The sequence below is a fragment of the Aotus nancymaae genome, unplaced genomic scaffold, assembly GCF_030222135.1.
Source record: "Aotus nancymaae isolate 86718 unplaced genomic scaffold, 86718_ANA_hifiasm-v0.15.2.pri h1tg000053l, whole genome shotgun sequence".
Classification (NCBI taxonomy): Eukaryota; Metazoa; Chordata; class Mammalia; order Primates; family Aotidae; genus Aotus; species Aotus nancymaae.
In genome coordinates this window covers 10,840,375-10,852,880 of record NW_026988467.1, presented here as the reverse complement: position 1 = coordinate 10,852,880, position 12,506 = coordinate 10,840,375, and the positions used below count along the sequence as shown (strand labels likewise).

Below are 12,506 nucleotides of genomic sequence, written 5' to 3'. Positions count from 1 at the left end.
TCTCTGGGAAGCACTGATACATTATATGGCTTTCCCTTCATTTTAAGATCACAGAAAATCCTGTACTGAAGCACACGTATATAGGATCTGTGAGTCTGAACACGCATTCCAAGTCTATCCCTCCTTGACCTACTAGCAAATGCATTAAAAAAAAAAAAACAAAGTCTACTCTTCTTACAGGTTTTAAGCAGTCACACTGGGCCAGAAATTAGTTTCTTTACAACTCAGAGAAGAGAGGAAAGACATCATACTAAACCTCTACTGAGCCTCGGGTTCCCCAGACTAACCATGGCACTTTACATGAATGGATTCATTACCACTCTCATGACCGAAGAGCAGTTACAAGGCATCCTCTTGTGGTACGAGCATAAAACAAAGAAGAGAATAGGGCCCGCACCCTAGGGTAGCTTGCTGAAGTCCCTTCTAAGGTCTGCTACTTCTAAATCACTGCTCATCACAAAACAACGACCTGAGCTTGACGCAAGTACAGAAAACAAAGGAAAACAGGGCCGGGCACGGTGGCTCACGCCTGTAATTCCAGAACTTTGGGAGGCCGAGGCGGGTGGATCACGAGGTCAGGAGATCGAGACCAACCTGGCCAACATGATGAAACCCTGTCTCTACTAAAAATACAAAAAAATTAGCTGGGCATGGTGGCGCGTGCCTGTAGTCCCAGCTACTCAGGAGACTGAGGCAGAAGAATTGCTTGAACCCAGGAGGCAGAGATTGCAGTGAGCCAAGATTGCGCCACTGCTCCACAGCCTGAGTGACAGTGCGAGACTCTGTCTCAAAAAAACCCAAAAAACAAAGGAAAACAGGCTACCCATTAACTACCATATAATCAGCTAAAATAGAATAATTACAAAGCAAATAGGGACGCTGAAGAGGAAGACTGTTACAGTTTCCTGATTAGTGCCACAGGGTGGCATGGCTAGAGCATTAAGAAACAAGTAAAGCATATAAACCAGTCTGGCCTGGAACCAACAGAGAGGGGTGCTCTTTCTCAGCTAAGCTTTATATTGGTGCATGTAGGAGGTAGCAGTAATGGTTCATAATAAAAAATAATCATGGGATGAGCTTGATGTATGCTCAGCATCAGAAGAACCAACAATCCTTGCCCATTCGCAACTTGGCCACATGTACACATCGATCATATCACATACATCTTAGTCTAAATCATATATACCAAACTAACAGGAAAAAAATAGCAATTTCAAATATTTTCCTAGCACACAACTTTGCAAAAAAAAAAGTTAGTAAAAAAGAACCATGCCATTTTCCATTTCTGATGCTTGTTTTCAAGCTGCTACCTAATGTAGAAAAATCACTTCCCTTTATAACAAGAAAGACTTCTAGTATTTAAAGAGCTTATTAGACACATACAATTGCACTCAGTGAAGTTATGAGCGAGCTACAAAATGGAAAATTAAGAACTCACATTGATAAAACCTCAAACACATTTCAGAATAAATTCAAGCTTTTTAGCTTAACATCTATATCTTTATCAACTTTTTGATGCAGAAGGATCCATTAAGCACTTATGTGATAAAATTCAATGTTCTATGCTAAATGCAGAGAACTTTACAGTCCACAGCATGATTTGTAGTTACATTATCACCTTTCTTCCAGAATGCTTACATTACTTCACAATTATAATCATTATTAAGCTATTAATGCAAAGCTATTAATGCAATTTGTCTTCAGATTAAGGAACTTTTACTGTATGTAGCAAAGACTGCCTTCCTACACCAAGTAAAGACGTGTCTTGAAATACTGCGTGGAATTTTTTTTGTTGTTTTTTTTTTTTGAGACGGAGTTTAGCTCTTGTTGCCCAGACTGGAGTGCAGTGTCCCAATCTGGGCTCACTGCAACCTCTGCCTCCTGGGTTCAAGCGATTCTCCTGCCTCAGCCTCCCGAGTAGCTGGGATTACAGGTGTGCACCACCGTGGCTAATTTTTGTATTTTTAGTAGAGACAGAGTTTGTCCGTGTTGGTTAGGCTGGTTTCAAACTCCCTACCTGAGGTGATCCACCCACCTCGGCCTCCCAAAGTGCTGGGATTATAGGCGTGAGCCACCGCGCCCAGCTGGAATTTTTTAATCCAACATAGGACCAATGCACTGGCAGATTTGCCGCAGATGATCTAGAGCCACGTGTTTATTGGACAAGACCAGTTCCTCGTAGCTCCTGTCGTGCCTGTTGCCCTCCTAGACCAACCTCTTGGCAACGACTGCCACTGCCCCAGCTCCAGCACCAGCACCAGCACCTGGACCGCTCCCCGACACGGGCCTCCGATAGGTACCAGTGGATGAGGAAGTACAGCTTCGACTTCGTGAGAGGCACCGCGTGTCGGGCGGAGGAGGGCTCCGCCCTGGCCAGCCGGGGGATGAGAGGAGGGAGCGAGCGATCCAGCGAAGCCTGTAGGCCCCGTCCAGGCCTGACCCGGCTGGCGTTCCTCTCCTCGGGCAGGCACCGCCACCGCCACCTCCATCCATTTCCACTTTTAGACATCCTTTTGTTGCAGAGACACATGATAGTGCCATCAACATGAGATTTTTTCATCGTATACGATTTTTTAGATGAAGATGGAAGGGCATCGAATTGCAGATTTTCAGATTCTCTTGGGTGCATTTAAGAGTAATGTAATCGTTTATTTTAAAAGGTCAACATTTACACTATGCTGGCCCTAAAGTTGTATCTGTGCTACTATTTGAACTTGGGCTGAGGAATTTTAAATACAAGTTTTAAAGTGTGCAGAGAGGGTATATAATTTTTCAAGATTATTTTTACACTTTATCTTAGCCAAAAGGTGGAGAAGCAATTAAAGATTATTTTTAAACATATGTAAGCAAAAGAAAAATTTGAAGCCCACTGGGGTAGAGAATGTGACATAGTTTCATATATATTAATTTTCATACAATGCTTATGAATTATGTACCACAGCCAGATCCTGCAATAAACCTATAAATGAAGTCCCAAAAATTCAATTGTTTATGATATTAGTGTAAGGTATATTGCCAAGTCAAAATGAGGAAACTGAGGCCAATGAGAAAAAATGAGAATCTAATTTATTCAGCTCTCGGGCAAGGTTCTGTGGTCCAGGAAGGGGCCAGAGAAGTTGCAATGGGCTTCTCAGGGCATGGGGTTTTATAAGAAGTGGAGGTAGTTGATTGGTCATTGGGAAAACAAAGAGCAGACAATTTCATTGGTAAGGAAGTTTGATTGATTGTTAGGGAAACAAAGAGCAGACAGTTTCATTGGCCAGGGGGAGTTGAGATGCCGATGGGGTGAGCTGTCATTGGTAGTCAGGCAGGGCTAAGGAAACAAACAGCAGACAGGTTCATTGGTGAGGAAGTTTGATTGATTGTTAGGGAAACAAAGAGCAGACAGTTTAATTGGTAGGCTGACGGGCTGGGGAGGTCAATGTTAAACTGCCATTGGACAAATCTTTAGTGGGCTTTTTTAAATTTTGAAGGGGTTGAGTGAGGAATGCAGGAGTGGGTGTGTGGAGCCTGCATGGAGAGGCCAGATAGGAGTGCGTGTGGGGAGTCAGCATAGAGAGACCTGATAGGAGTGTGTGTGGGGAGCCAGCATGAAGAGAGATAAGTGTGTCCATTTGGCTTTCAGCGAGGCAGCCGGCCTTACAATTAGGTAGTACTATTTGAAGCTGACAGAAGGGAAACAGGAGCTGGGGGAATAATGGTAGCCAACTTCCACCTGGATTTTACTGGGTTAATGTTCCTTTTTCCATAGAGAAAACAGTCATGTATGGAAATGTTGCTACCTTCCCAAGGCCATGGAGGAGCCAGGATTTGGCTCTGGAGTCTGTGCTCTTAATTCCTGCACACCTAGTGCAGACCTAGAGGGTATAAAACAGTACAGTTCATTTGGGTGCTAAATGCAAATTAGTATGACTACTAATGAGATTGGTTATTGTTCCATATATTTATCCACATACACATTTTCTCTTTGAAAGGACTGCTCATACCTTTTGTCCATTTTGTTCCCAGATTGTCTTTTTTTTTTTGAGATGGAGTTTTGCTCTTGTTACCCAGGCTGGAGTGCAATGGCACGATCTCGGCTCACCGCAGCCTCCGCCTCCTGGGTTCAAGCAATTCTCCTGCCTCAGCCTCCCGAGTAGCTGGGACTACAGGCATGTGCCACCATGCCCAGCTAATTTTTGTATTTTTAGTAGAGACGGGGTTTCACCTTGTTGACCAGGATGGTCTTGATCGCTTGACTTCGTGGTCCACCCGCCTCAGCCTCCCAAAGTGCTGGGATTATAGGCGTAAGCCACTGCGCCTGGCCCAGATTGTCTTTTTATTACTGATTGTCAAATTTTAATACATGTCTATATTCCTCATATGCTGCCACTTATTTGTGGTTATGGGTATGCAAATATGCTCCCAATTTATGGCATGTTTTTCACTTTATGGCATCTTTTGATGAACAGAAATTGTTAATTTTAATGTAGCTCGATGTGCCAAGATTTTCTTTTAAGTCATGTAAAAAACTCTTACCTTATCTCTAGGTCATAAAAATATTTTTTCACATTTTATTCTGAAGTTTTAAACTTTTCTGTTCTACTTTTAAGTTGTTAATCCATTTGAAATTGATTTTGTATGTGGTGTGAGGTAAGGGTTCAATCACCTCCTTCCCCACCCCAGGTGGCTAACCAGTTATCTCAAGATTAGTTTCATAGTACATCATTTACTCACAGAACTGATATATCTCTCCCTCATGTATTAGGTTTGCAAATATTTGGGGGTCTAGTCTGTTGCATGATTATTATGTCTGTAACTGCATCAATATCATACTGTTGCCGGGCGCTGTGGCTCACGCCTGTAATCCCAGCACTTTGGGAGGCCGAGGCGGGTGGATCACAAGGTCAAGAGATCGAGACCATCCTGGTCAACATGGTGAAACCCCGTCTCTACTAAAAATACAAAAAATTAGCTGAGCATGGTGGTGCATGCCTGTAATCCCAGCTACTCAGGAGGCTGAGGCAGGAGAATTGCCTGAACCCAGGAGGCGGAGGTTGCGGTGAGCAGAGATCGCGCCATTGCACTCCAGCCTGGGTAACAAGAGAGAAACTCTGTCTCAAAAAAAAAAAAAAATATATATACATATATATATATATATATATATATCATACTGTTTTACTTACTATAACTTCATCATAAGTCTTGATGTGGGATTACGCAAAAATAATATTTCCATTTGTTGCTTGTGTATAAAAATATAATTGATGTTTGTATATTGATCTTTTTGTTTTTTCCAAGACAGAGTCTTGCTCTATCTTGCTCTATCACCCAGGCTGGAGTGCAATGGTGAGATCTCAGCTCACTGCAACCTCCATCTCCTGGGTTCAAGCAATTCTCCTGCCTCAGCTTCCTGAGTAACTGGGATTACAGGCACATGCCACCATGCCCAGCTATTTTGTGTGTGCGTGTAATTTTAGTAAAGATGGGGTTTCACTGTGTTAGCCAGGCTGGTCTCAAACTCCTGACCTTGACTCAGCTCTTATTTGCAGCCACTGTGCTAAACTGTTTTTTTTTGTTTGTTTTTTTTTTTTTTGAGACAGGGTCTCACTTTATCACCCAGGCTGGAGTGCAGTGGCACAATCTTGGCTCCCTGCAACTTCGACTTCCCAGGCTCAAACAATCCTCCCACCTCAGCCCCATAAGTAGCTGGACTACACACACACACCACCATGCCTGGCTAATTTTTGTACTTTTAGCAGAGGCAGGGTTTCACCATGTTTCCCAGGCTGGTCTTGAACTCCCGGATTCAAGTGATCTGCCTGACTTGGCCTCCCAAAGTGCTGTGATTACAAGTGTGAACAACCATGCCCAGTCAAAGACTCTTTTTATTAATTCTAATTGTTTGATCTGAAAATATTTTGGGCAATATCTTTGCAGATAATCATGTTATCTAGGAGTGCTGCCGTTTTAATTTTTCTTTTCTAATCCTTAAACTCCTGTTTCTTTCTTTCTTTCTTTCTTTTTTTTTTTGTCCTAATACCCTGTCAATTACTCATTACGGTCTTAAACAGAAACAAGGATGGTGGGCCTCTTTGTCTGGCTTTTTATTTCAAAGACAATGTTTCTACTGTTTCACTGTTTAGAATGATGCTTGCTGTGGGTAATTCTATTCCTGTTCTGCTGAAAGTTTTAAATCAGAAGTAGGTATTGACTTTTCCAAATGATTTTTTGCATCTATTGGGATTATCATATGATTCTCTCCTTTATTTTTGTTAAGGTTTGGCAAGTTGTACAAGGTTTTTGCATGTTAGACTACTCATGTATTTTTGGATTAAACTCAGCTTGGTGTGTCTCTCTTGTATATCATTAAGAGTTCGGTAATATTTGGTTTGCAATTTTTATATCAATATTTCTGAGTGAAATTGACCTGTAATCCTCCTTTATTTTTTTTCTGGGTTTTTTCTTTTTTTTTTCAGAGATGGGGTCTCACTCTGTTACCGAGGCTGGAGTACAGTGGCATGATCATAATTCACTGTAATCTCAAACTCAAACTCCTGGGCTCAAGTGAGCCTCTCACCTTCGCTTCTCCAGAGCTAGGACTACAGGAGTGTACCACCATATTCAGATAATTTTTTTTTTTTTCCTAGAGATGAAGGTCTCACTATGTTGCCCAAGCTGGTCTGGAACGCCCGGTTTCAAGTGTTACTCCCACCGCTGTTTCCAAAGTGTTGGGATTACAGATGTGACGTACTGCACCCGGCCAATTTTCCTTTTTAGCATTATTCTTGCTTGGTGTTAATATCAAAGTTTTATTCGCCTTATAGAATACATTGGGGAATGTTTCCTCCAATAATCTGCCCTTTGAAAGTTTGTTACAACTCTCCTGTGAATATCCCTGGGATTGGTAGATGCACTTTCAGTCAAATTTTAACTATTAATTCAAACTTCAGTTTCCTAAATGTTTATATGATGGTTCAAATTTTCTATTTCCCCTTTACCCAGTTTTGGTAAATGGCATTGTCTATTAACTTACCTATTTCATCTGTGTTTTCCAATTTGTTATCATAATGTTTACAGTCTATGCGTATCTTTTTGTCTCAGCTAATGCCAGATCTTGTTTATTGGAGTAATGTCTTTTTTCCTCTTGATTCCTCTTGCCAGAGGGTTTTTTATTGTTATCATCAGAAGAAGCAACAGTTGATTTTCTCAAAGAGCCAGCATTTGGCTTTGTTGACACTTTATTGATACTAATTGCCAGGCACTACTCTAAGTCTTTTACTAATTTAATGTGGTGTGTATAATGCTTTCTCATTAGAATTTCCTTATCGTTCATATTTTCTATCTCCTTGTCTCTGTTTTGCCTTCCAAATAATTTCCTCAGGTCTGTCTCTTAGTTTACCCATTCTCTCTCTAATCTGATACTTACACATGTATTGAGTTTCAATGATTATAGTTTTCAATTTTAAAAGTTCTGTGTGGTTTCTTTCCAATCTGTCTGATCAATTTTTATGGTCAGTTGTTCTTTGTTCAGTTTTTAGTTACATATTTTTTTCTGTAAACATTTCATACTTTATATTTTGTATCTGACAGTTCCAGTATCAGAAATTCATACGATTCTAAATCTGTATTTAGTTAATTCTGTTGATCTCGCTCAGTGAAGCTTGTTTCCTGGAGTGTTTGGTAATTTTTTTTATTGTGAGTTTGTATTGGTTGAACATAATCTGTAGGGATCCTGGGAGCATATATTGGTGATGCTTTATTCCAGAGAGAATTGGTGTTTGCTTTTCTCAAGAGCCAGAGGCTGTTACCACACTGGATACATTTAAGCTCCCTTGAAACAATCAGGGCTTAAGGTAAGAGTCTCAGATTTAGCTTCCCCATCTCACAGAGAACTCAAGGCTTTCTGTACGGATTCCAGGGCTGGTACTCACACTGTCTCTTACGGTTAGATTTGCTGACTGTTCCCAATGTACTGTGAATTTAGTATTCTCCTTCCATCCCCCACCAACCTTAGAGAGCCTTTATTTTCATACAAGTCTTGCAGTGCATAAAACTATGTTTATTGTAATTTTCCTAAGACCTAGTTATATTATAGAGGAGGAGCCTTCAGAGGAACTGATATGCCATACTTCTTGAAGAGAAATTCAGTTCATTTTTAATCTTTAGATCATATCAACAGAAAGTCTGAATTATGTGTTCCTGTGTGAATTATGTGATGTTGTGACTTAAACACCTCTTCCACCTATTAAGAGTCAGAGACCTCACCAGCAACAGTATCCAGCTAGAATTTAATACAATTGTGTTGTCTGCATTCTCTTTAAGGTTACATTCTATTATGGTAATGATACTGGTTTTCCATTTACTGTAGAGATATGAAGTTTCCTTTAAAAAGGAATTAATTTTTATATATACATATATTTACACATATATATAATGTTTTTTTGAGACAGAGTCTCACTCTGGCACCCAGGCTGGAGTGCAATGGCATGATTTATATATGTATATATACACACACACACACACACACACATATATACTAATTTAATGCCCAGCCCATTTATATGTGTGTGTGTCTGTGTGTTTGTATGTGTGTATCTATATAGATACACATACATATATGCATATATATATAAATGGGCCAGGCATGTTAACTCACATCTGTAATCCCAGCACTTCAGGAGGCCAAGGTAGGTAGATAGCTTGGGCCCAGGACTTTGAGATCAGCTTGGGCAACATGACAAAACCTCATCTCTACAAAAAATACAAAAATTAACTGGATGTGGTGGCGAGTGCCTGTGGTCCCAGCTACTCTGAAGGCTAAGGTGGGAGGATCACTTGAGCTCAGGAGGCAGAGACTGCAGTGAGCTGAGATCATGCCACTGCACTCCAGCCTGGGTGCCAGAGTGAGACTCAGCCTAAAAAAAAAAAAAGAAAAAAAAGATTCAATTTAAATAAATTGTTAACTAAACAACAGTACAGGTTGTCATCAACTATTGCAAAAGTCATATGAGAACGAGGGCTGGGAACACCGGTCTGCATCTTCCCAGTCCCTCAGGTTCCATGCCTTGGTCAAAGCTGCCCTTGGCAGTCCAGCCCCAGTGCCCCTCCCTCCTCTGAGCGATGAAAGAAAGCATTGTGACCAGTGCCTCTCAGCCTCTCTCCTGCTAATCATCCCTTTGTCATGTGCCCTGTACCCCAATTCACCCCAAGACTGAAGCGAGCTCCTTAAGGGAGGACAAATAAAAACCCAAATCCAATCCCTATAGCATAAGTGCTCCCTTACCCCTGTGTCTCCCCGGAGCCCTTGCCTCCCCATGTCTCTTCATGAAACCTCATCTTCCCGTGTGCTGTGGTTTAAGTGTGCCCCCCTCGGCCCCGCCAAATTCTTTTGTTGGAAACTGAATCCCCACTACAACAATGTTGGAAGGCGGCACTGGGTGGAAGGTATGTCGGTCACGAAGGCTCTGCTCCTGTGAATGAATGAATGCTGCTTTAAAGGCGTGGCAAGGGGAGGCTGCTCGCTCACTCTCTCCTGCTTGCCACCCTCCACCCTGTGAGGACACTGCATTCCTCCCTCTGGACAGCTGTCGCCAGATGCCTACACCTCAATCTCAGTCTTCCCAGATTCCACAACTGTGAGAAAGCAGATGTCTGTTTTTTATACGATAACCAGTCTCCAGTGTTGTTTTAGCAGCACAAAATGAACCAAGTCACCATGTTGCCCCTTGTGCCCTTGTACCCTTATGTGTCCTTATGAGACCTTGTCTCTTAGCATGACCTTGTGTCCTCATGTCTCCCCTCATGAGCTTGTCTTCCCAAGTCTCCCTATGAGGTCTTGTCTCCTCATGTAACTTCACATGACCTTGTCTCTCCACGTATCTTCACGTGACCTCGTCTCCCCACATATCTTCACGTGACTTCGTCTCCCGTGTATCTTCACGTGACCTTGTCTCCCCGTGTATCTTCACGTGACCTTGTCTCCCCGTGTATCTTCACGTGACCTTGTCTCCCCGTGTATCTTCACGTGACCTTGTCTCCCCGTGTATCTTCACGTGACCTTACCTCCCCGTGTATCTTTTTTCTTTTTTTTTGAGATGGAGTTTCGCTCTTGTTACCCAGGCTGGAGTGCAATGGCACGATCTCGGCTCACTGCAACCTCTGCCTCCTGGGTTGAGGCAATTCTCCTGCCTCAGTCTCCTGAGTAGCTGGGATTACAGGCACGTGCCACCATGCCCAGCTAATTTTTTGTATTAGTAGAGACGGGGTTTCACCTTGTTGACCAGGATGGTCTTGATCTTTTGACCTTGTGATCCACCCGCCTCAGCCTCCCAAAGTGCTGGGATTACAAGCTTGAGCCACCGTGCCCGGGTCCCCGTGTATCTTCACGTGACCTCGTCTCCCCGTGTAACTTCACGTGACCTCGTCCCCCCCCCCCGTGTATCTTCACGTGACCTCGCCTCCCCGTGTATCTTCACGTGACCTCGCCTCCCCGTGTAACTTCACGTGACCTCGCCTCCCCGTGTATCTTCACGTGACCTCGCCTCCCCGTGTAACTTCACGTGACCTCGTCTCCCCGTGTATCTTCACGTGACCTGGTCTCTCCGTGTATCCTCACAGGACCTGGTCTCCTCCTGAGACCTCGTCTTCTCATGTCTTCCCATGTCTCCTCACGTGACCTTGTCTCCCAATGTGACCTTGTATTTTCATGAAATCTTATCTGCTCATGTGTCCTCATGTGACCTTGTGTCCCCTGGGATTGGCATATGCACTTTGAGTCAATGTTTCTGTAAACGTTTCATACTTTTTATTTTGTATCTGGCAGTTCCAGTATCAGAAATTCATATGATTCTATATCTGTATTTAGTTAATTCTGTTGGTCTCACTCAGCAAAGCTTTTGTTTCTTGGAGTGTTTGGTAATTTTTTGTATTGTGAGTTTATATTGGTTGAATATAATCTGTAGGGATCCTGGTCCACATTTATGGACCCCTGTGGTCAAGGACTGTTCCTCATGGATGTGGGTGTCTCCAGAACCTATCACGGTGCATGACACGTGCCATCCTCCTCCTCCCCTCTTCCATCATCCATTGCTTAGCATGTGCTAAGCAGTGTGCTAATTCTTTCATGGGAATGATCTCATTCAATCACCACAACCCTCTGTTATGTGGCAGGTACAAAAGAATTTGGAGGGACACATTTAAACTTTGCCTTATGCCTAGCTCATAGTTGGTGCACACGTGGCCGTTGGTCAGCTCTGTTGTGGGAACTGTAACATGAGTTGGCATAATCAGATGAACGTAGCTGGGGGTGGTGGGGAGCATCTAAGCAGCAGGTCAGGCGCCACTGCATAACAGCAAATGGGTTGTTGCTTCCAGACAAGCCAACAAGTTGCTTGGAGGCACTGAGGCCCTGAGAAGTCTGTCTCTCGGCCTTTCCTTTCTTTGTCTCATAAACAAACTCTGAAATTGTGTTCTTGGGAAGTAGAGTACCCCTTCCCATTTCCTGGTGCTCAGAGCCAACAAGCCATCAGCACCGACCATCGTGCTAAACTTCTGGTGGGGATTTAGGGGAGCAAGGCTCTCACCTACTCCTGCTTGCTAAGGTCTCCCCAACAGCTCTTCTTTTAATCATGGAGGCAGCATCTACAGAAGCGAATGGGAATATGAAGGTCTAAGCTGAAAAGGAAGTGGCTTCCTGGCCCATGAGTTTGCCTTTTGGAAACAGATGATTTATTTGCAAGATGTTCCTCTTTTCAATTTTAAGTTTATTATTGGGACCTGGAAAAAGAACTGAGGGGATTAGGGTCTGTCTAGAACTTGCTATGGTCCAACAATTTTACTTGCTTAAATTTTCCCTCCTTTTTAAAGGCAATGGTTATTTTTGAATGAATCTACTTCAACAAATATTTACTGAACAGCCTCTCTGGCGTGGAGTTTCAGAGCATGGCAGTGAAGTCAGGATGGCTGGTACCAAATCCCACCTCTGCCACCTGCTAACTTGTGACCATTGGCACATTCACTTCTCTAAGGCTGACTTATCCATTAAATGGGATAGTATTGGTGCCTACTATGTAACAGAGGGCTGTGGTGATCGAATGAGATCATTCCCGTGAAGGTTTCGCTCACTGCTTAGCACGTGCTAGGCACTCGGTGATGGAAGAGGGGAGGAGGAGGATGGCATATGTCATGCACTATGATAGGTTCTGGGGACACCCACACCCATGAGAAACAGTCCTGGCCCACAGGGGTCCATAAACATCCATCAGATGTAGCAGTCAGTGGTGGAACAGAGAGTGGATTGGGCCGGGGATGGTGTAGTGAGAAATCCAGGCTGGTGTGGTGCCTCACACGTGTGGGCCCAGCATTTTGGGAGGCTGAGGCAGGCGGATCACCTGAGGTCAGGAGTTCGAGACCAGCCTGACCAACATGAAGAAACCCCATCTCTACTAAAAATATAAAATTTGCTGGGCATAGTGGCACATGCCTGTAATCCCAGCTACTCAGGAGGCTGAGGCAAGAGAATCACT

General features: G+C 43.2%; 1 protein-coding gene across 1 annotated transcript in view; it reads left to right on the top strand.

Annotated features, from left to right (window-relative positions):
* The first annotated feature begins 288 nt into the window (after positions 1-288).
* Positions 289-12,506, top strand: part of LRRC38 (leucine rich repeat containing 38) — a 90,114-nt gene continuing 77,896 nt past the window's right edge. Inside the window, 3 exon segments of the mRNA XM_064363702.1 lie at positions 289-359; positions 1,033-1,035; positions 2,210-2,418. Of these exon segments, the coding sequence (XP_064219772.1) occupies positions 289-359; positions 1,033-1,035; positions 2,210-2,418 (283 nt within the window).